Source organism: Equus przewalskii, chromosome 2, assembly GCF_037783145.1.
Source record: "Equus przewalskii isolate Varuska chromosome 2, EquPr2, whole genome shotgun sequence".
In the NCBI taxonomy this organism is placed as follows: Eukaryota; Metazoa; Chordata; class Mammalia; order Perissodactyla; family Equidae; genus Equus; species Equus przewalskii.
The window spans coordinates 41246942-41269382 of record NC_091832.1 but is presented as its reverse complement, the minus strand read 5'-3'; the positions used below and the strand labels follow the sequence as shown (position 1 = coordinate 41269382).

Below are 22441 nucleotides of genomic sequence, written 5' to 3'. Positions count from 1 at the left end.
CTGAAACCTTATCAACCTGATGGAGAGTTGGCACTCACAATGGCTTCTCACCAGTCTGAGCTGCCACCTGTCCCTTCCCTTCTGTGTGACCGGGGAGTATTTCTTGGAATGCTATCATTATGCGAAGTGCCAAGGGGGGCACGCTAGCACGAGACAGCCTGTGCCACCGCGTTGCCCATCGTTAGGTGGGGGGAGATGCTGCATTTTGCGTGTCAGTGAGGGACTCTCCAGAATCACTCCTGAAGCCTTCCTAAAAATGAGCGCCCACGGGCCCTGCAGGACAGGAAACCAGGTCAGTGAGCATTCCGGGGGAGCTCCTTATACTACAAGTTATTTGTCGTTTATCTGAAGTTCAAGGAGTCCTGTTTCTGTTTTATTTTTGTGCCAACTCTGGCAACCTTAGGTGGGAGGAACAACCTGAGAGGAGGTGTGAAGAAGACTAGGCATGCCACTGTGGGCTCCCACCAGGACAGCAGCCCGACAGGCCGAGCTGCGGAATGGGATGTGAGGGCACGTAAGGAGGAAGCTTGGAAGGGCCCAGGTAAGGTTTTTGTCCCATTAACAGTGGTGCCTGGCACATGGAGGGAAATCCTCTGCTTGACTCCTCCTCAGGGAGGGTCACCCTCCTCTTGCTGTCCTTTAATGAACTTGCTACGTCAATTTCAGCACTGGCATTCAGATCCATTTCTGCCTCAAGTGTCTTACCAAGTCTAATGCCTACAGGAGACAGTTTTTCCCAAATTCAGTTAAACTGCCCAATAAATTTTTCCAAACCAATGGGTAATATGACAAAAAAGACATTTTAAAACGTTAGAGAAAATATCAAACATGGACAAAATCAGTGATAATAGTATAGTGATCTCCTGCGTATCCAGGTCCCACCCCTGGGGCTGGACTGAGCTTCCTGATGGCTTTGCTTCCTTGCATTAGGAAGGGGAGATGTGGAGGGTGTGAAGTTTACCCAGTATCCACACCACTCCTTGCTGGACCAGTATCAGACTCCGTCAAGTGACAGAAGAGTCGTTCCCTACAAGTGCCCTTCGTCAATTCCCATCCGTTCCTGTCTGAGGAGCAGCACCTATATGCAGGGTTAGGACCTCATCTTGGCTATAATTTTATGGTTTACTTTGCCAGTATCAAATGGAAGGAAAGAAAGGGCTCCTATTTGGCCAAATAACTTTCTCCCCTCTTTCCTTTCCAGAGGTAACTTTTGGTCCTTGTCTAGAAGAAACATTATAGAATTGTGGAGGCGAAAATTACTCCTTATGTCATGGGCAAGTCCCATCTATGTCCCCTTCAACTGAAATTCAACCCTACCCGTAATAGATGACCCAAGCTGCCCAAAAGCCGCATCATCCAGCACGAATGCTAAAATTATTATTAGTTATTTCTGTGACTTTCATTTTCAGGCCAACATTGAGAGCAATAAGATTTAGAGAGAGGAAGTAAGCATGCTTTCTCCATATCCCGTTCCCTTAGTTATCTGGAGTTTAAAGAGGTTTCATGCTCCAGAAATCTGGTCAGAGATCAGAGTTCTGTGCCCTTTAAATGGCAAGGTGTATCTACTCCTAGGATTTGCTATCAGCCTGTCATATTCCACCAGAGGAATCAATGTCTTATAGTTTGGAGGATCAGCAGCCTCATTCTGGGCAAGGCAAGGCCACTCAAGCTTCTCAATGAAAATGGCAGTTCTGCTTTGCAAAAGGTTGTAGCCATTCATTCAACACAGCAAGCACGTGCAGGCCCTGTGCCAGGCCCTGGGGGTACTGCAGATGTGAATGAGATGAACCTGGTCTCTGCCCTGGAAATTTTAACGAAAAAAGTAGTCAAATAAGCCAAAAAAAGATAGTTATGATTTATGATAATAATGAAAGGAGCAAGCAGAGATGTAATGCAGAGTGAATGTCCATTTGAAGTCTATCAGAAGGCTGTTCTTGGGGCCGGCCCTGTGGCCGAGTGGTTAAGTTCGCGCGCTCCGCTGCAGGCGGCCCAGTGTTTCGTTGGTTCGAATCCTGGGCGTGGACATGGCACTGCTCATCAGACCATGCTGAGGCAGCATCCCACATGCCACAACTAGAAGGACCCACAACGAAGAATATACAACTATGTCCCGGGGGCGCTTTGAGGAGAAAAAGGAAAAAATAAAATAAAATGAAAAAAAGAAAGCTGCTCTGAAAAGGTGATTTAGAGATTTTTTTTAAGAGATCCAACTATTTCTCTGTCCAAGTTCTAAACCAACTGCAAAATAAGACAAAAAAAGCAACAAATGGAGAGCCAAAACAGCACCTTTATTACTGATAAAGTCTAGATTAGAAGTTGTAGCTTAGTATGAGGGTCAAAAGAGGGATTGGCAGCTGTGACAGATTGTGTTTTCCAAGATGGCTATTACAAGATGTCCCATCCCACATGCTCTTCTTACAATGTGACATTGAGAGATGAGGTCCGTGTTCCCTCCCTTTGTATTTGGATAGGCCTGTGACTGGTGGAAGTGATGTTATATGACTTCTGAGTTAGATCATAAAAGATAATACAGCATCTTCCTGCTCTCCTGGGATGCTCCCTGTTAGAACCCAGCCACCTGGGGGCGGGGTTGCATAGTGGTTAAGTTCACACGCTCCGCTTTGGCAGCCTGGGGTTCTCAGGCTCGGATCCCAGGGGCAGACCTAGCACCACTCATCAAGCCATGCTATGGCGGCATGCCACATAAAATAGAGAACGATTGGCACAGATGTTATCTCAGCACCAATCTTCCTCAAGCAAAAAGAGGAAGATTGGCAACAGATGTTAGCTCAGAGCCAATCTTCCTCATAAAAAAAAAAAAAAGAACCCAGCCACCCATGCTGTGAGGGAGCCCAAGCAGCCTGTGGAGAGGCCCACATGGAAGGAACCTGGCCCCCAGCCCACAGGCCTGGCTGGGCTCCCAGCTAACAGGCAGCCAGCACCAATTTGCCAGCCATGAGACTGAGCTGTGGAACTGTCTTCTCCAGCCCTCCCAACTGGAGTCAGCTTACCTCAGCTAATGCCACATGGAGCTGAGATGAGCTGTCCCCTGTAAGCCCTGCCCAAATTGCAGATCTGTGAACAAATTAATGATTTTTGGTTTTGTTAAGCCACTATATTGAGGGGGGGCAATAATAACTTACACTCCTCCAGTTTGGACTTTGGAGCAACCTACCTGAGGGGAAGTTTGGGTCTATAAAGAAGACACATTTTCAAGTCCATGTCAAAAGGGGAGAAGAAAAAATCGAAATACTCTGCATTTAGAATTTTTGATAGATTATCTCTACCTAATTGATAAAAATGGCTAAATGGCTGTTGCCCTGAGAGCAAGCACCTCATTCCAGTTTTCCTGGAATTTTCCAGTTTTAGTAGTGAAAGTTCCACATCTTGGCCACTCCTTCAGTGTTGGAGAAACCAGGATGGGTGGTCACCCCAGTTGTGGCCAACTGGGTAACTCATTCCACGGCCATGAGGAGGAAGTAAGCACAGGGGAAGGCCTAGAATGTTCAGGAAAATTCCCCGCCATGAGGGCTTGCTCACAAAGACTGTTTCCCTAATGGTGACTTCTGAGCTGGAAGCCAAAGGAGCTAACCGTGTAAAAGCCAGGAGAAAAACACCCCTGCAAGAGGAAACACCACATATGAAGACCCAGAAGGAGAGGGTTTGGCCTCGGCACAGAACCATCGCCACAACAAGACTGGCATGACTGGAGTTCCTGAGTTGGGGGAGACAGAATGTAATGCTGGAGAAGTATCCAGAAGCAAAACCAGGCATGGCTCTATGAAATATGAGAGAGAGTGCAAATTCCTTTAAAAAATAAAATGGGACAGGGGCTGGCCTAGTGGCTTGGCAGTTAAGTTCAGCACACTGTGCTTCGGAGGCCCAGGTTCTCAGGTTTGGATACCTGCACAGACCTACACCACTCATCAAGCCATGCTGTGGCAGTGACCCACATGCAAAATAGAGGAAGGCTAGCACACATGTTAGCTCAGGGCCTGTCTTCTTCAAGCAAAAAGAGGAAGATTGGCAACTGATGTTAGCTCAGGGCCACTCTCCCTCACAAAAAAATAAAAAAGGGGACCATGCTGAAGAGTTTTAAGCAGGGGAGTGATAAGATCTGAATTACATTTCTCAAAAGCTTGCCCTAGCAGTATGAAGAATGGTTTGGTGGGATCAGAGTAGAAGCAGCAAGTCCAGGGAGGCGGCAAGACATGATGGTGGCTTGGGTTGGGATGGTAAAAACAGCAGGACTTGCTGAGGGACTGGAAATGGGTAAGCAGAGAAGGGAGACATCTAGAGTGTGTAGTGGTTTTTTGGCTTGAGCAACCCCTTGATTAGTGCGCAATTTATGGAGACGAGGAAAGCCGGAGAAAAATTTTGTTTTACTCTTTCCGTCTTGGATGTGTTGAGTTTGAATGCCATTAAGACATCCAAGTAGAGGGGCTGGCCCCGTGGCCGAGTGGTTAAGTTCGCGTGCTCCGCTGCAGGCGGCCCAGTGTTTCATTGGTTCGAATCCTGGGCGCGGACATGGTACTGCTCATCAAGCCACGCTGAGACGGCGTCCCACATGGCACAACTGGAAGGACCCACAACGAAGAATGTACAACTATATACCTGGGGGCTTTGGGGAAAAAATAAAATCTTTTAAAAAAAAAAAAAGACATCCAAGTAGAGACATCAGTAGGCACTGAAGGTGGCACATGAGTTCAGAAGTCAGGCAGCCTGGGTTTGAATCCAGACCCTTCCACCAACTGTATGACCTTGGGCAAGTTACTTCTCTTTGTCTCAGTTTTTGTCTCTGTCAAATGGAGATAGTAGAGTAACTACTAGAGGGCCTCCTGTGGCCTAGAGGTTAAGTTCAGTGCTCTGCTTCCGCAGCCCTGGACCACTCCTCAGTGGCCATGCTGTGGCGGAAACCCACATATAACATAGACGAAGATTGGCGCAGATGTTAGCTCAGGGTGAATCTTCCTCAGCAATAAATTAATTAATTAATTAATTAACTACTGGAGAAGCAGTAGGATTTTGTGACAAATGATAATGCACATAGTCATCACTCAATTAACATTGGCTCTTAGTATGTTCGAGTCTAGAGCTCATGGAGGAGGTCTGAAATGGACATGTAAGTCTTGGGCCAGCCTATATAGATGGTGTTTGTGGCTAATGTAGGTTAATGACCATTCCCAACCCCCTTCTCTTTTGCCTTTCTTTACGTCAAGGCTAAAAACTAGATACTAGATTCGCCGGGTTCCCTTGCAGTTAGACGTGGCGCATGACACAGTTTTGACCAACGAGTGTGAACAGAAATCCGAAGATGGGATCTGGGGGTGGGGTGCTTTCCCCGCTTTCCCCCCTTGAATGTGGATGTCCAGGCAGTGAAGTAATAGGCGGCAATAAAAGGCCAAGAGAATCCCAGAGATGCCGTTTCCGTTTCCGTGTTATGGAGTTGCCAAATTGTCACCAGCAACCGCTTCTCCTAGGGCTGCTTGATTGATCAGGAAAATAAACCCCTATCTATTGAGCCCACTAGAGCTGGGTTTTTTGGTATGTTTTTTGCCACGGACACAGTAATTACTGCCACGAGTCTGAAGGAGCTCCCTTGGTCATTAACATGTAGGGAGAGAAAAAAGTGGCCGGAGCACGGTCCTGAATTCGCCCAGGTTTGGAGTTAAAGAGGAGGAGGAGGAAGCCCCAAGGCAAACTGAAGAGTTTCCCAAGGCGGCGGCCGAAAACCAGGCGCGTGGCGGGGGCAGCTGGCCGGGAGAGGGCTCCCCGCTCCGCGCCGCTCCCGCGTCCCCGCCCCGCACAGGCCTCCGCGGCACCTGCAGCCTGCTCAGCAGCGACAACTTCGAGGGCTACGTGCTGGCCCTAGGTAGGGCTTGAGGGGCCCCGCGGTCTTGGGGTCGGAGGCGGCCGCGCCTGGCCTGCCGGTCCATCTCCTCCGTGCGGCGGTCTCCCCGCCTCCCTGTCTCCGGTACGCCGGTCCCCCAATTTATCCTCCATCTCTGGGTCCGCCTGCCCGTCCGCTCCTTCCCTCACCCCCGCCCCCTCGTCCATCGTCTACCTGTCGCTCTACCACCCTGAGTCTGTGTGCCAGTCCTCTCGTCCCCACCTCCATCCTCCTGTCCCCTCATCTTTCCGTCTCTCCCAACCCCTTGTCCTCCCGCGCGTCTGCCCGGCCCCTGTCCTTCCATCTCCTCTGTCTCCCCCGCCCGCCCATCCCTCTGTCCCTCTGTCCCCCTCGTCCACCCTCCCGTCCCATCCACCTTCCGTCTCCCCATTCCTCCGTCCCCATGTCCATTTTCCGTGCCTCCCGCGCGTCCGTCTGCCCGTCCTTCTGTCTCCCCCGTCCCTCCGCAGGTCCCCCTCTCCCGCTGCCCGTCCCACTCCCCCCGCCCTGTCCCCTCTCTACCCGCCCGGTGGCCAAGGCTCCTGCCCCACTGCGGACTTCTAAGGAGGCGGAGGCGCAGGCGCAGGTGGCGCCCAGCACCTCGCAGGGAGAATTCGGGGCTCATGCTGTCAGGTCAGGTGAGGGGGTGCCCCGGCCCGAAGCCTCGCCCGGGGCGACCCTCGCCCCGCAGCCGCCGTTACCGCGGGCTCTGGGCTACCGGCTCCGGGACTCTTTGAGTCCAGGGCTCTCCCAGGGCGGGCTCTGGGCGGCAGCATCAGCATCACCTGGGAGCTTGTCCGGGATGCAGATCCCCGGGCCCCACCGGGCCTTCCCGAGTCAGGAGTTCCGCGTGCGGCCGGCGCCCGAGGCCCCAGGTGATTCTGGTGCCAGCTAGAGTCCGAGAGCCGTGTTTGAAATCTTCAGTTTTTTGACTACCTGTTCCCTTGAGGGTTTGAGGGGGGACAAAGAACCCAGACCACTTAGAGGCTGCTCCCCGCTCCCCTCCCCTCCTGGGACGCCCTGCCCGGCTGGGGTGCTCTCGGCTCCCCAGAACGCTTAGGGCAGAGCCTGGTCTGCCCAGCGCAGAGGGAAGGGAACTCGGTGGCTCCAGAGGGGAGCAGGGGGCGGCGGGGGTCTGACTCAAGTCCTTGCCTCCCAAGGGGTCTTGGGAATTTATTTCCTGCCTCCCTTCCGTTCGTCCTGCCCTTAGTCTCATTGTTCAGACCTGGTACATCTGAGGACCTACTGTGTGCCAAGCGCTATCGCCTAAATGACACCGATTGGGGGCACTTTTAACAGATGGACCAGAGCTGCTAGGAGTATGGGGCCCCTGGGGCTGCTCTGCCCCTGTCTCCTCATTATCTGACACTGAGGCTCAGTTTCTCCATTTGTAAACTGAGAGGGGGGTCGGTAATAGGATCAAAGTCACATAACCTCTGAGTTCCTTTAACTTCTCCATTTGTTAAATGCAGCAGTTGGACTAGATCCAATATTCAAAGAGTGGCTAAATTACAAACCCAGGGGTCTCTCAGCATTTTATACAATAGCTGAAATCAGCCTTAAAACCTATTGCCGGTTCCCAACAAGCTGGGAAGAAAATGCTTTGACACACATTGTTATTTGTGGGGCCAACATTCTCTTCTGCCTTCCATGTGTAAAGAACGCAGAATCCAGAGTCAACCCGTTTTCCCCTGGGCAAATTAGGGGCTCCGAACAGGTGAGTGTATGGTCCTGTTACTCAAGGCTCAGCAGGAGCTCCCTAGAAGGCAGACTCTTGTTCCTCACCCCACATTCCAGAGCTGTGGAATCAGAATCTGCATTTAACCAGATTCTTGGTGATTTGGATGTAAATTAATATTTAAGAACTGCTACTCTTTGATAAATCAAGTCATTAGTGAGACAACTGGCAGAATGTAAATAGTGTAAAACCTAATGTCCCTACTCATGTATGTTCTAATGCCAGCTACGCAGAAGAAAAGATACAAGGCCCTAATAGTGGAATTTCAGGCATTGTGGCAGGCTGTTGGAAACTTAAAAAAAAAAAAAAAAGGTAACTTAGCGGCGTTGAAAAAGAAACAAATAGAAATTCTAGAACTGAATGGATAATGGTGATGGTTGCACAACATTGTGAATGTACTTAAAGGCACTAATTTGTATGCTTAAAAATGGGTAAAATGGTAAATTTTGTTATATATATTTTACCATACAAAAAAGTTACCAAGGCCCCCCTGTGGCCGAGTGGTCAAGTTCTCGCGCTCCGCTTGGGCGGCCCAGGGTTTCACCAGTTCGGATCCCGGGCACGGACATGGCACAGTTCATCAGACCACGCTGAGGCAGTGTCCCACATAGCACAACCTGAGGGACCCACAACTAGAATCTACAACTATGTACTAGGGGGCTTTAGGGAGAAGAAGAAGAAGAAAAAAAGGAGGATTGGCAACAGATGTTAGCTCAGGTGCCAGTCTTTAAAACAAAAAAATCCCAAAAAATTGTATTGCAAGGAGACTTTAGTAGAAAATCTACAATAAATCCTGTATTTCCCTTAAAAAAATTAAAGCTCCTTTTAAACTCAGTTGTTCAAATTGGTTAATAAGTACATTTTGTGAATTAGCCTCCCTGATTTTGCCATGTCTTATGACTTCACACAGTGAACGAACATGTGTTTTTTAAATGCAGAGGTTTATATTTCAGGTGAATAAAGATAGCTCCTGTAATAAAACCCAGAAAATCCTTATCTTTTTCATTGGATGAAAGGAAAATATGACCAGGAAATCTGTCCCTTTTGGCAGAAAACAGAGCTTGAGGTATTTGTCTCAGTTGAATATTTGACTTAAAGTGCTTGGTGAATTATACGACGTCTTACGTTCAGAGTCTTTGTAAAGTCAGCACATTGCACATAGGAGAACTCATTGCACATTGCACATGGCACAGAACTCGAATAATCAAAGTGCTTCTAGGTTCAAGAAGATTGTCCTCAATTTTCCTTTGACTAGAGCAGATTCCCTCCCGAAGGGAGGTTTAGATTACTGTTTTCACCTTCCTACTTGGTTATAAGTTCCTGAAGGACAGGGACTGCTCATTTACAACATTTACAATTTTTCTACCACCACCCGCCCTACCCCAATAAAAAATATTTAAATATTTTGTTTGCCCGGAGTGAAGGAAAGTAGTGCCATGGTTCTTAGAAAGTGTGTCTTGCCTTAAATCTACGGTCCCACAGGCTCCGTGAGTCTTCTCCAGCTTTAATCCATTAACGAGTATGATTTAGGCACTTCCTGTGTGTGAGGGGCCATGAGGAAGGTACTAGAGAAAGAAGGAAAGAAAGCGTCTGCTGTGTGGGATTTCCCACTCCAGTGGGGCGGTGGGTAGCCTGATCTGCCCTAGGGCTTTGCACACACTAGGCATTTAATCAATTTAACTCAAAGGAGAAAAAAGTAAATGATAGAAGACGTCATACAAGTGTGGGATCTGATTGACATAAGCGTAGGGAGAAAATGCTATTCTTTGGATAAAGGTAGATGGCGGAAACCTTTACTTCTAGGTATTAAATAGTCATCCACTTAAACTGCCAGCATTGACTATTTTAAGGAGTTAGGACAGTACGACAACCTATATAGGTTCCACGAGCACAGAAAGCAGGGCTTCTAAGTTAGAAAGGTAATGGTGGGATTTGAGGGGCGAATCATCTAAATGAGGAGGTAGTATGCAAATTCTTTGCCTTTATTGGGCGTATTGCCTTTCAAATTACAATATTGGCCTAAACAATAAGTGAACCACGGAGTTTTAGAATTATTCAGAATTTAGGGTTAACTGTGCGTCCTCTTCTTTTACACAGACTAGCCAGATTCTGGGAGATCAGTTTAATTCAAAATAATTTTCTGAAGACCCAGTAACTCTGTCGAACCCTTAGATCTCGTTTAAGAACTAACGACTTAACTCATACTTGTAGCACTAGAATGGCTATTTACGTATACCATAAATACTAAATTTTATCTTAAGAATTAAGCTAACAATCTTGGATATTACTGATTTACTTGAATATACAATTTATTTTAAATTTTTATGCTTTTTTTGTAGATATAATGAAAATACATTCAATTAAAAAATCGGGAACTACACTACTTAGATCTTTAAACTGTATGGTCTAGGAAAAAAAATAAGCGATGGCCTCTTTTTTAAAAGTAGAAGTGAGGTAAATGCCTGTCAGCAGTGATAAGATTCAAAGAAGTCATCAGAGAACACCCAGCCACACATCTCGTGATGCGCCCCAGCCAGCATCTTTTTTGAGGGGGGAAAATTATTCCTTTTTGACTAGAACTCATCTTGCAGCTCCCCAACAGGGCTCTGATATGGCTCTCTCCCAGCTCCTGCCAAACCGCCAGGAGAAGAAAGGCAGCGTGTCCTTTGGAAAAAGAAGAGAGTATGCTTGGGTTTTAATGTCTAGAGGAGCTGGTCTGGGACTTGGGAGTTCCTGGTGGACCCCGCGGGAGCCCGGGAAGACCCAGGGTGCAAAGCTGTAGGCAGAGAGGAGGCCGGTGCCAGTGGCTGCAGGTGTTGACCATCTGGTCCGGGTCATCCCCTTTGATCCCATTACAAACGTGAGAAGGTGACGGTGGTCCCAACCTGCCCAGCTTCAGCGCAGAAACTGGGGTTGAAACCTGTTTCTTTTGGCTCCAAGACACACATCGCCTCCCGCTTAGCACTGGCTTTGGGATCAAGGGTTAACGTGAACAACCGAAGTTTAGAAAAGTGTGTGTCTGTGCTGGCCTCTTTGAGCTCCCGCCCTAAGGGTGTATGTTCACACACTTGTGATGAATAGTATGCACACCAGTTGGAGTGTCTCCTTCTCCTGCATGAAGGTCTTATTTCCTACTTAAAAATCTAATGGTCTGGAAAAGCAATGGTTTGACCTGGATGAAAACCTTAGGAACACTGAAGCCATTTAGACCATGTATTTGGCAGAAACTGACCAGAACTTAAGCTAATTTCACTTTTGATCTTTAAAAAGGCCAGCCCTGCAACCAAAAATCTAAGTGATGGTGTTATGACAGGGTAGTACCAATGGTAAATTTACTAGCGACAAACCACCTCACAGATTTTAAAAGCATAACTGATGTAAAATGGTCATCTAACACTTGGTTTCTTATGTGGTTTTGTTTTTGTTCTACTTTCAGAATCGGGTTTATGGAAAGTCAGCAATAACTATTTTAAATCTGGCTTGGCCATATTCTAATAGGATAAATATTTTAAGGGTTTAGCCTCAATGCTTAAACATTGCTGAAAACCAGTAAAGACTGTGTCATTTGCTTCTCAAGCTAAAAACTTGGGGTCTATGTCAAAAAAACCTTTTCTTAAGATAAGGACATTTATATTGTTGTTGAGCTTAGGAATGGATGGGGCTAACGAGTTGCTGAGGTGCCCTGCTCAGGCCTTGGCTAAGTTTTCTAGACTGGAAACGGAGGTGTGAGGCACCGGCTCTGAGAAACACAGCCAGCGCCAAGTGGCGGTTCTTGTCAGATAAAAACGAATGTGTTAGGCAAGCAAATTAAAACAGGTCAACTCTGGGCCCAAACTACCTGCAATGAGGCAAGTAAGTCCCTGAAATGAAGATTCCTGGGACTTTATTTTACATAATAGGACAATCCCTAAATGGGACAACCATGCCCTGGGGCTCATAGAGATGTCCAGGGTGACAAGCCAACGTTCGTTCTGGCTGCCTGCCAATTAGATTATGTCCCCTGCTCTAAATATTCCAGTGGCTCCCATCTGACTCCATCCTTCTCTGAGTTCAGGCCGGTTGGCCCTATGGCACCCTCTCTGGTGTCTCCTCTCTATCTCCTCTCCTTCCTCACTCATCCTCATTCTGCTCCAGTCACCCCAGACTCCGTGTGGTTCCTGAAACCGCCCGGCACAGCCTTCCTTGGAGTCCTTGGACTCCCTGTGACCTCTGCCTTATACTCTTTCCCCCGAAATCTGCATGGCTTGCTTCTTCGTCTCCTTCAGCAACTGGCTGAAATGTCACCTGGCTACCTTATTTAAAATAGCAACCCTTACCTCTAGCTACATAATGTGCGCACAGCTACTAAATGGCAACTGGGCTTCAAATCCACAGTCTATACCAAAACCCTAATCTTCTCAGCATTCCATGTTTCCATTTGTGACTCTTTTTTATTTTCTATTTTTTGTTGAGGAATATTTGCCTTGAGCTAACTTCTCTGCCAGTCTTCCTCTATTTTGTATGTGGGCCACCACTACAGCATGGCCACAAATGAGTGGTATAGGCCTGTGCCCGGGAACCAAACCCAGGCCACTGATGCGGAGCATGCCGAACCTAACCACTAGGCTATGGGGCTGGCCCTGACTCTTTTTTAAAGCTTATTCAAGATTTCTAAATGATAGTAGTATATGCGTGATTGCAGTGGTTCTTGAGGGTTTTTTCATTATTGTTCAGAAACTGCTCAGATGCTGCCTTACTTCGAAGTGCAGACACATGAAGCAGACACAGGCAGAGTTGCTGTGATCAAGGCCGAGTTGGGGGCCTGACCCCTGTCTCCTTGGCTTCCTGTCCTCTTGTCAGCCTCTGAGGTGGGATTCCCAGAACTGCTTCTGCCATGCTCAGCTTCAAATCGATTACCTAGGGCACATCCAGCCTAATGAATCTCCCCTAAAAGCTGCTCAGGCTTTGCCGTCAGCCTCCGGAGGGAGATTTGCCAGAAGGGCTTTTTCTATAGATCCCATTTTGACAGCAAATGACACTGAAGTTGTAAAAGAAACATTAGCAATCAAATGTAATAATTTTGAGGACCTTAGCTTCTGCATCTTAGGTGAATGTCAAGATATCTTTTCTTTTTTAAAATTATTTTTAAGGCATTGACTTTGCCATTCACAAGATAGCCAAGTTGCTGAAGCCACAGAAAGTGATCGAGCAAAATGGGGATTCTTTTACCATCCACACGTCCAGCAGCTTAAAGAACTACCTTGTTAAATTTACAGTTGGAGAAGAATTTGATGAAGACAACAAAGGCCTGGATAACGGAAAATGCAGGGTAAAAATGAAAGTCAGAACATAGGCTCCTCGTTGTGCAAGGTTAACTTGCATTCTACTTCGTAATAGTGGAGGATCCTGCCGGAGCAAACCAACATTGCCCCCCTCTCTCATGCAGAGCTTGGTCACCTGGGACAATGACACTCTCATCTGTGTCCAGAAGGGGGAAAAGAAGAACAGAGGCTGGACCCATTGGATTGAAGGGGACCAACTCCACCTGGTTCTCACCACATTTGGTTCTTATTTTTGATGACAAGAGACAATATTAAAGAAAATGTTGAACAGGAAACCATGACCAGTATTCCTACCATTTCAACCCGACGGTTTTTAATTGAGCTTGTTACCTTCTAGTCTCTGTCAGAGTATTCTGCCTTTTCATTTAATATAAAAACATGTTGCAGGTTTCTAAATAATTTTCATGTTGAATTCATCATGTATTAATTGAATATGTATAATAAGGTAGCAAACTGGCTACATAATATTCCATCAGGTTGATGGACTCTCATTTGGTAAAACATTTTCTGAAAAGTGTCCAGAAGGGGCTGACCCGTGACTGAGTGGTTAAGTTCCTGAGCTCCGCTTGGGTGGCCGGGGTTTCGCCGGTTCTGATCCTGGGTGCAGACATGGCACCGCTCATCAAGCCATGCTGAGGTGCCATCTCACATGCCACAGCTAGAAGGACCCACAATTATGTACCAGGGGGCTTTGGGGAGAAAAAGGAAAAAATAAAATCTTAAAAAAAAAAGCATCCAGGAGTATTGTTTCAGGGTGTTTTCTGCTATTGCTTAAATTCACGTGCATAGAGCATTTTGCACCCATGGATTTATTCCCTTAGGAAGAATTCACAGAGGGATCGCTGTACTCAGAGACATACACTCACTGCCTCTTGCTACTTTGTTACCTCGCTCACTTCCAAAGGCTGTGTAGGGGCTGGCCCAGTGGCACAGTGGTTAAGTGCGCACGTTCCGGTTTGGCAGCCCGGGGTTCGCCGGCTCAGATCCCAGGTACAGACATGGCACCACCTGGCAAGCCATGCTGTGGTAGGCATCCCACGTACAAAGCAGAGGAAGATGGGCATGGATGTTAGCTCAGGGCCAGCCTTCCTCAGCAAAAAGAGGAGGATTGGCAGCAGTTAGCTCAGGGCTAAAACTAAAAAAAAATAAATAAATAGAAAAGAAAAAGGGTGTATCAATTTCCTGTGCCAACAGCACTTCATGAACATACAAGTTATAGCTCAGCCTAGTCAATAATTTCTAAATATAACTTGGAAGGTATAAAATTGTACTTCAAGGCTTACTCATGGCTTTTGAAATTGAATTCTTTCCTGCCGTATAGAGTACGATGGCCTTCATTCTTTGAGTGATGGCTTTGTGCCCAATTACTGTGCTAAATCCTTTGAGTGCACAATCTCCCCAAGTCATCAGGACAGTCCTGTGAAAGGGACACAGTTTTTCCATTTACAAATGAAGACATTGAGATGTAGAAATGCCCCAAGGCCACAGAACCAAGCTGGTGGTGGTCTAGTGGTTAAGATCTGGTGCTCTCACCACTGTGGCCCAGGTCCTGGTCCCTGTTAGGGACCAACACCACCGTCCCTCAGTTGTCATACTGCGGTGGTTGTGTGTTGCTGTGATGCTGAAAGCTATGCTACCAGTATTTCAAATACCAGCAGCGTCACCCATGGTGGACAGGTTTCAGCAGAGCTTACAGACTAGGAAGAAGGACCTGGACACCCACTTTGGAAAAACTGGCCTTGAAAACCCTATGAATAGCAGTGAAGCATTGTCTGATACAGCACGAGAAGGTGAGAGGGTGGCACAAAAAGACCAGGCAGCGTTCTGCTGTGTTGTACACAGAGTCATCAGGAGCTGGTTCCGAATTGAAGGCACTAACAACAGTGAGGAGCTTCAGATCTAAGGCTTCAAATCACAAGAATGTGTGCTTTCAACTCTATGCCTTTTTTGCCTCGATATACATATGAAATCTAGCTGAGGTCCATGAAGACAAAAGTAGAGCGCTTTTAAGGCTGGGGCTGGGTGGTCTTTGATTACAAAGGCATTAAAGAAGTTTTGATTCTAGATTGACACACTTTCCTTACAATAAAAACAAAGTAAGAAACTTGCCATCACAAAAATGTAATATGGAAGTGCAAAGAAAATACAAATATGTTTGAGGATGCAGATTAGTTGGCTGTAAGAAGTAATATTCAAATTGCATGCATCGTGCTTCGGCACATCTAGGAACTCTGCTCCCGCAGTGTGGAAGGACGCTTGCTCTAAGAAGACTCATGGAACGATTCTTACATGCTGTGATATCACAAAAAAATAAATAGTTGGTCTTTGTTCTCGGTTCCTAAAACCCTTGAAATCTCCAGAGTACTGAGCGTCTTCCGTATGTTAATGAGATGACTTCTGACTGGGGGGGCCCCCAGATAGCTTCAGGATGGGGGCTGATCTCTAGACAGATGATCAAGGCACGATTAGACGGTTGGAAATTTCAGCCTGGCCTCCGACCTCTGGGGAGAGGAGAGAGGCTGGAGACTGAGTAATCACCAACAACCAATGCTTTCATCAATCATGCCTATGTAATGAACCTCCATAAAAACCCCTAAATGATAGGATTCAGAAAGCTTCCTGGTTGGTGAACACATTGAAGTGCTGGGAGGGTAGCGTCCTGCAGAGGGCAGGTAAGTAAAAAGCATTCTTGAGTTTTGTGAGCCATTCTAGGAAATCATTGAACCTGAGGAGGGAGTCATGGGAACCTCCAATTTATAGCTGGTCAGTCAGAAGTGTAGATGGTCTGGGACTTGCAGTTGACATCTGAAGTGAGCCCTTAACCCATGGGATCTGCACTAACTCTGGGTTGTTAGTGTCAGAATTGAAATGAATTGTTGGACACCCAGTTGGTGTCAGAGTTGGAGAAGTGGGTTTGGAAAAGACAGCACATTTGGTGTCAGGAGGAAAAAACCCCACACGTTTGGTGTCAGAAGTACCGCAAATGTAGACCACATGCCCACATGCCCACTCATCTTCTTTCTTCTTCCCTTCCTCCTTTTCCCTTGGAAATGTTCTATGAAGGACAAGTGTGCAAACAGACGTTCCAGAGAGCCTGATCTGTATCCAACAACAGAGGCCACATGTGGATGCAGCTTAATGCCGAGTTATATTCCAGGATGAGCAGAGGTTAAATTGTCCTGGTTTGGTGATGGGGCCTTGTGGTCAGAGAGATGTCACACAGCCTGTACCAGAAGCCATTTGGAGTGTTGGAAAACTGCTCAGCTTCAATAAACCCATCTAATAACTCTGTTTTTTCCCTTCTAAATTTACATATCTCATTATTTTAAGAAATATTTGAAAGGCTTCTAGTTATACAGTGGACACACCAATGGACAAGATGTAATTCCTGTCTTCGAGGTCTAGTGAGGAAAATGGATGAAACAAGCAGTCTGAACAGTGCTGATAAGTACAGGCAGCTGTGAGAGCTCAAGAGGGGCAAACCTGACTTTTGGGGATGAACAAGTAGTGGCAGGGGTCTGGGGCAGTGGAGGTGATCTTTAAGCTAAGACCTGAAACATAGGTAAGCAGGACATCAGGAAGCATTCTAGGTGAAAGGCTGGAGGTAAGCTGGAGGGATATTTGAAGAACTGAAAAGATTGCTTTAGCTGGAGCATAGGGTTTATGTGGGCGGGTCGAAGTGGGGTTGGGAGAGATGACAGAGGAGACTGGAATAACATATGGGCCCTACCATGAAGAACCTTGAATGCCAATTAAAGAGGTAAGATTTTGTCCCCAGAGTAATAGGAAGATGCTGACGGGTATGAAGCAGGAGATCTGCACGACCAGGTTGGCTCATAGAAAGGATATCGACTGCAGAGGGAAGAAACAACTGTAGGTGGGAGACGCAACTTGAGGCGGTTTAGAGCCCTGGTAGAAATCACAAGTGTGAGATGATGTTGGTCAGGACCACGTGGAGCCCAGGTGTCAGGCACAAGAAAGGACTCTCAAGGCTGGAGAGAAATAGCCAATTATTTAGGAAGCAGAATCCATAGTCCAAGGTGATAGATGAGACGTAGGGACGATGGAAACAGAAGAATCAAGGAAAGTGTCCTGTTTTTGGTTCAGGCATCTGTAGGAAGGCTGAAGACAATCAGAAAGAAGGCAACAGAGGCAGATGAGGGAAGTGGAGTTCGAGCTTTAGATTTTGAGGTGCCTGTGCCCAGTGAGAGCCAGGCTGCCAGGAGACAATGGGTAGTTGGGTCTGGAGACATGGACAAGTTGTCAAATAAATACTACGCATATGGATGAGACTGGCCAGGACATTGTGTTTAAAGTGAGAACAGAAACCCAAGGTACGAAACCTGCAAAGAAAGTGTGGCCAGGGCTGGAGAAACAGGATGACATCAGGGAAGCCAAGGAAAGGAAAACAATACCTCAGGGTCGAGGGAGTGCTCAGCACTTGCTGAGATGCCCGAGTACCAAAAAGGCAAGGTGGAGGGTTTTGCCACCTTGGTGAAGATGGTTCAGTGCCACAACTGGGGCTGAAGCAGCGTGAGGAGGGCCAGGGAACCAGCTGGAGGTGAGGGGATTCAGACAATGCGTATCGGCTGAGAAGCGGAAGGAACATGCTGGTAGTTTCGGGGAGTCTCGAGAGGGAGCAGTTTGGCAAGAGGGTGGAACGATGGACCACAAGTCTATGCCTGAAAAGGAAAGTCAGGAAAGGGCTAATGTTCACTGAGCCCTCACGGTGCGCTGGGTTCTAAGCTGGGCTGTAGGGAGCCCACGGAACAGAGCAGAGGAAAGGTCTACACTTGCAAGGAGCTTACAGGCTGCTGTTGGTGGCAGAGTTCAATAGGAAGTTAAAGGCAGAATCAGATGTAACTTTTCCTCTAAGTAACAGAAACCAGCTTGTTGATTTGACCCTGAACGCAGTGACTTTAAAGTCAAATAAAGTCAGAAGGCAGTTGTGGATTCAATTAGATGTTGTGACCCCACCAAAGAGAAAGAATATGAAATTGTTTCAGGACAGAATCAGGCAGTAAGTGGACCAGCTGAGGTTGCAGGCCCCCATCTGATTTGAGAATTACATGGTGAGTAATCCGAATTGGGGGCTGTGAGACCACCCCTTTTGGGAAATCTCTTTCTCCCTAACATAACAGCATTGCTTTGAGGCAATTTGAAATAGGCACTGGTGGGAAGGCAAAATTTTATCAGCATTTGTTAATTTATCCAAATACGAATGGCTTGCTGTCCCAAGGACTGTGCTGATTTCTGGAATTTAGCAGTGAACACAATGAAAATTCCTCCCCTCGCGGACCCTCCATTCCAATAGGAAGAGAAAGAAATACACAAGCTAAAAAGATAGCACATCAGAGCGCAGTAAATGCTACCAGAAAAAACAGGGGACGGGGCTAGCGAGAGCGAGGAGTATGAGGAGTTACTGTGTGATGGGTACAGAGTGTCTGTGGGGGTGATGAAAGGGTTTTGGAACTAGATTTAAGTGGTGGCGGCACGACATCGTGAATGTACTAAATGCCACTGAATTATCCACTTTAAAATGATTCGTTTTGTTATGTGAATGTCACCTAAAAAAAAAGGTAGAGGAGTTGCTCACATCCTACAGAAAAGAAAAGCCACCCTGATGCTGATGCTGGGCCCTTAAATCTGTAATTTTAATAAGCAGCCCAGGCCCAGGGGATTTTGACGTAGGCCAAGGACCACACTTTGGAAACCCCTGGGCCAGAACATTGGATAGAACACCCACATAGAATAATTTGCTTGTCTCGATGGAGAGAAGAGAGACGGTGGTTCCAGATGCTGAAGTCCTCAGTAAACGGAGAGGCTGAACAGGGCGTCTGGAGCTGAGGAGAGCTGAGTCACATGATCTTTACAGTGGACGGGGGTTGTGGCATAATGGGCTGCTGATGATAATGGGGTGGCACTGGCGACTGAAGAGGAAGCTGACTCCACATTGTGGGAGAAAAAGGAGCCATCAGTGGTTTCAGGCTCAATTAAGATGAAGAGAGTATTCCCCAATGTATTAGTTTGCTATTGCCAGCATAACAAAAATACCAGAGATTCGGTGGCTAAACAGCAGAAATTTATTTCATCACAGTTCTGGAGGCTGGGAGCCCAAGAGCAAGGTGTCAGCAGGTTTGGTTTCTCCTGAGGCCTCTCTCCTCCGTTTGCAGGTGGCCTCCTTCTTGCTGCCTCCTCAATGCCTTTTTTCCATGTGCGCATCCCTGGCGTCTCTTCCCCTTCTCATAAAGAGGCGGTCCTGTCAGATTAGGGCTCCACCCTTATGACCTCATTTAATCTTAGTTACTTAAAGGCCCCATCTCCAAATACGATCACGTCGAGAGTTAAAGCTTCGACATAGGAATTTGAGAGGAACACAGTTCAGTTCATAACACCTGAAAATGTGGAGGAATTTGTCAGCCATAGGGCAGGGGACCTAGGGGCACAATGGAAAGAACAGGTCAATAGGGCTCAAGGGCATTAGGCCTCGGCCTAACCAGTTATCTGTGGAAACAGTCAAGTACTTTTAGGAGCCGAAGGAGGAAACCGAGTTGAGACAAACCATAGTTTCAGAGCTCCACGAGGACGTCTGGGCAACTTCCTTCCCTCGCTCCCTCCCTGCTTTCCTCCTTCCTTCCTTGTTTTCTCTTCTCCTCTCTTTTCTTCCTCCTTCTTCTCACCTTATGTCTAGAAAATGTTTGTTATTTTTTATTATTATTTTGTGTGTGTGTGAGGAAGATTGGTTCTGAGCTAACGTCTCTGCCAATCTTCCTCTATTTTGGATGTGGACTCCGCCACAGCGTGGCTTGATGAGCAGCGTGTATGTCCAAGCCGAGGACCGAACCCACAAACCTGGCCACCTAAGCAGAGCGTGGGAGCTTAACCACTACACCAAGGGCCAGCTGGAAAATGCTTCTTTAAAAAACAGCTTCCCCATTTAAGCAGTCCGCAAAATCAAGGTGGGCAGTTGTTCTGGTTCGGATCTTCATCTTTTTACCCCTGCAGATATCTGTTTCTTCAGGTATATTAAAAAGTGTTGAGTGTTAGAGATGAAAAGGAAAGACTCAGCTTCCTAACTAAGACTCTTACTCTTTTCGCTCTCCGAGGAGAAGACTGGCCTACAGCTTCCTAGGGGGCTTATTTTGGCTCCAGTTATGAAGGGGTCAAGAAATGTGTCACCAGGAGGGAAGTTTTCATTTCAGTCAGGCACATCCATAGAGGGGAGGCCGCACCGGTTTTTCTGGCCGACTCTGGGAGCAGCTGCCACCTGCCCTCGGAGGAAGGGGCGTAGCAGGGTCGCGTGTCTCAGGAGCCGGATGTGTGGGACGGTGACTGCGCTTACGCTGTTTATTCCCCCAAGTTATTGCTGGGCCATGCCCTGCCCGTCTCGCTTGGAGCTGGCCGTCTGGGAGAACAGCAATGAACGAGATAAAGAGAATTAAATCGGGGTCTCCGGACGCGGTTCTGCCGGCCTGGGAAGCAGAGGAGGGCTTCTGGAAGAAAAGGAGCTTTCCAAGGAATGGCGCGCGCTGCAGAGCTGGCACCGGCCGGTTCCCGAGAATTCCGCGCGAGCCACACACGGGGAAAGGGCCACAGAACAGCCAAGGAGAGGGGCCACCCAGAGATTTTCAATTAAGGGGGGTTGGGGCGGGGGTGACCCGTCTTAGGTAGCTCGGGGTGCCGCGGTGGAGCAGGGAGGACCCGATGCGCCCCCTTCTGGACGAGCCGCACATCCTCCTCTCCCAGGATCCTCTGGAGAAGGAGCAAGGGTCCTTGCTCTTTTTTTTTTCCTTAATTTTTAGATTTAGGTTTTTAAAAAAATTATGGTAATAACAAAAAAAAATTATCGTTTTAACTATTTTTAAGAGTATAGTTCATTTGCAGTAAACACATTCACAGTGCTGTGCAACCATCACGTCCACCCATCTGCAGAAATTTTTCATCTTCCCAAACTGAAACTGTCCCGGTTAAACAGCAGCTCCTCATTCCCTGCTTCCCCAGCCGCTGGCAGCCACCATTCCGCTCTGCGACTCCATAAATCTGACTACTCACGAGTGGAAGCGATAATACTTGTCCGGCTTATTTTACGGATCTAAAGTCTTCAAGGTTCATCCATGTTGTAGCATGTATCAGAATTTCTTTCCTTTTAAAGGCTGAATAATATTTGATTATATTGTAAGGATGCACCACATTTTGTGTAACCATTCATCCCTTGACAGACATTTGGAGTGTTTCCACCATTTGGCAATTGTGAATAATGCTCCTCTGAACGAGGGTGTACAAATATCTGCTCGAGTCCCTGCTTTTAGTTCTTTTGGGTGTTGATGCAGAAGTGGAATTTCTGGGTCATATGGTAATTCTACACTGACCTTTCAAAGGAACTACCAGACTGTTCCACAGCCGCTGTGCCATTCTACATTGTCACCAATGGTCCACAAGGCTTCCAGTCGCTCCACATGGTCCTCAACACCTGTTTTCTGTTTTTCTGAGAATAGCCGTCCTAATGAGTGCATTTTTTAAAATTGTAGTAAAACACACATAACATAAAATTTACCATTTAAACTATTTTAAAGTGTACAATTCAGTGGCATTAAATACATTCCCAGTGTTGTGCAACCATCACCACTGTCTAGTTCTAGAATTTTTCATTACCTAGGATGGAAACCCCTAACCCATCAGCAGTCATCCCTTCCCCACAGCCCCTGGCAACCATTAAGCTACTTTCTGTCTCTACAAAATGGCCTGTTTTCGATATTTCATACAGAATCGTAATATGAAAATCACGGCCTTTTGTGCCTGGTATCTTTCACTTGGTATTATGTTTGCAAGTTTCATCCATTTTGTAGCATTATGTTTCAGTACTTCGTTCCTTTTTATGGCTGAATAATATTCCATTGTATGGTTGTCTTAGTACCTTGGGCTACTGTAACAAAATACGGCAGACTGGGTGGCTTAAACAACAAACCAACAACAAAACAACCTTCAGCCCATAACGTTCCGCTCCTGGCCCCCCCAGATTCAAGTCCTTATGGCATGCAAAATACATTCATTCCATCCCAACAGCCCCCAAATACTTAACTCATTCCAGCAGCAACTCTAAAGTCCAAAGTCTTGTCTAAATATCATCTTAATCAGATACAGGTGAGATTCAACATAGGCTTCATCCTGAAGCAAAATTCCTCTCCAGCTGTGAACCTATAAAATCAGATGAGTTATGGGCTTCCAAAATACAGTGGTGGTGAGCCAGCCCTGATGACCTAGTGGTTAAAGTTCAGTGTATTCTGATTGGGCAGCCCTGCCTGGTTGCTCGGCGCGGAGCCATACCACTCGTCTGTCAGTTGCCATGCTGTGGCGGTGGCTCGCATGGAGGAACTGGAAGGACTTACAACTAGAATATACAAGTGTGTACTTTGGGGCAGGAAAAAAAAATACAATGGTGGACAGACATAGGATGGACAGGCTGCCACCCCTGGCCTGTTAAAACTGAGGCAT

The 22441-nt window shown here is 47.0% G+C and overlaps 1 protein-coding gene across 1 annotated transcript; it reads left to right on the top strand.

The window, feature by feature from the left end:
* The first annotated feature begins 119 nt into the window (after nt 1-119).
* Nucleotides 120-16164, top strand: RBP7 (retinol binding protein 7). The gene is made up of 5 exons (XM_008517191.2): nt 120-180; nt 302-541; nt 12758-12936; nt 13054-13151; nt 15993-16164. The coding sequence occupies exons 1-5, from the start codon at nt 120-122 to the stop codon at nt 16045-16047; spliced, it is 633 nt and encodes a 210-aa protein (XP_008515413.1). The 3' UTR covers nt 16048-16164.
* The last annotated feature ends 6277 nt before the right edge of the window (nt 16165-22441 follow it).

Coding starts and splice junctions, on each gene's coding strand:
- RBP7 (XM_008517191.2), top strand. CDS start 120: ATGCGAAGTGCCAAGGGGGGCACGCTAGCACGAGACAGCCTGTGCCAC. Junction 542..12,757: donor GGAAGCTTGGAAGGGCCCAG/GTAAGGTTTTTG, acceptor ATTATTTTTAAG/GCATTGACTTTGCCATTCAC. Junction 13,152..15,992: donor ATTGAAGGGGACCAACTCCA/CCTGGTTCTCAC, acceptor TCCTCCTTTTCC/CTTGGAAATGTTCTATGAAG.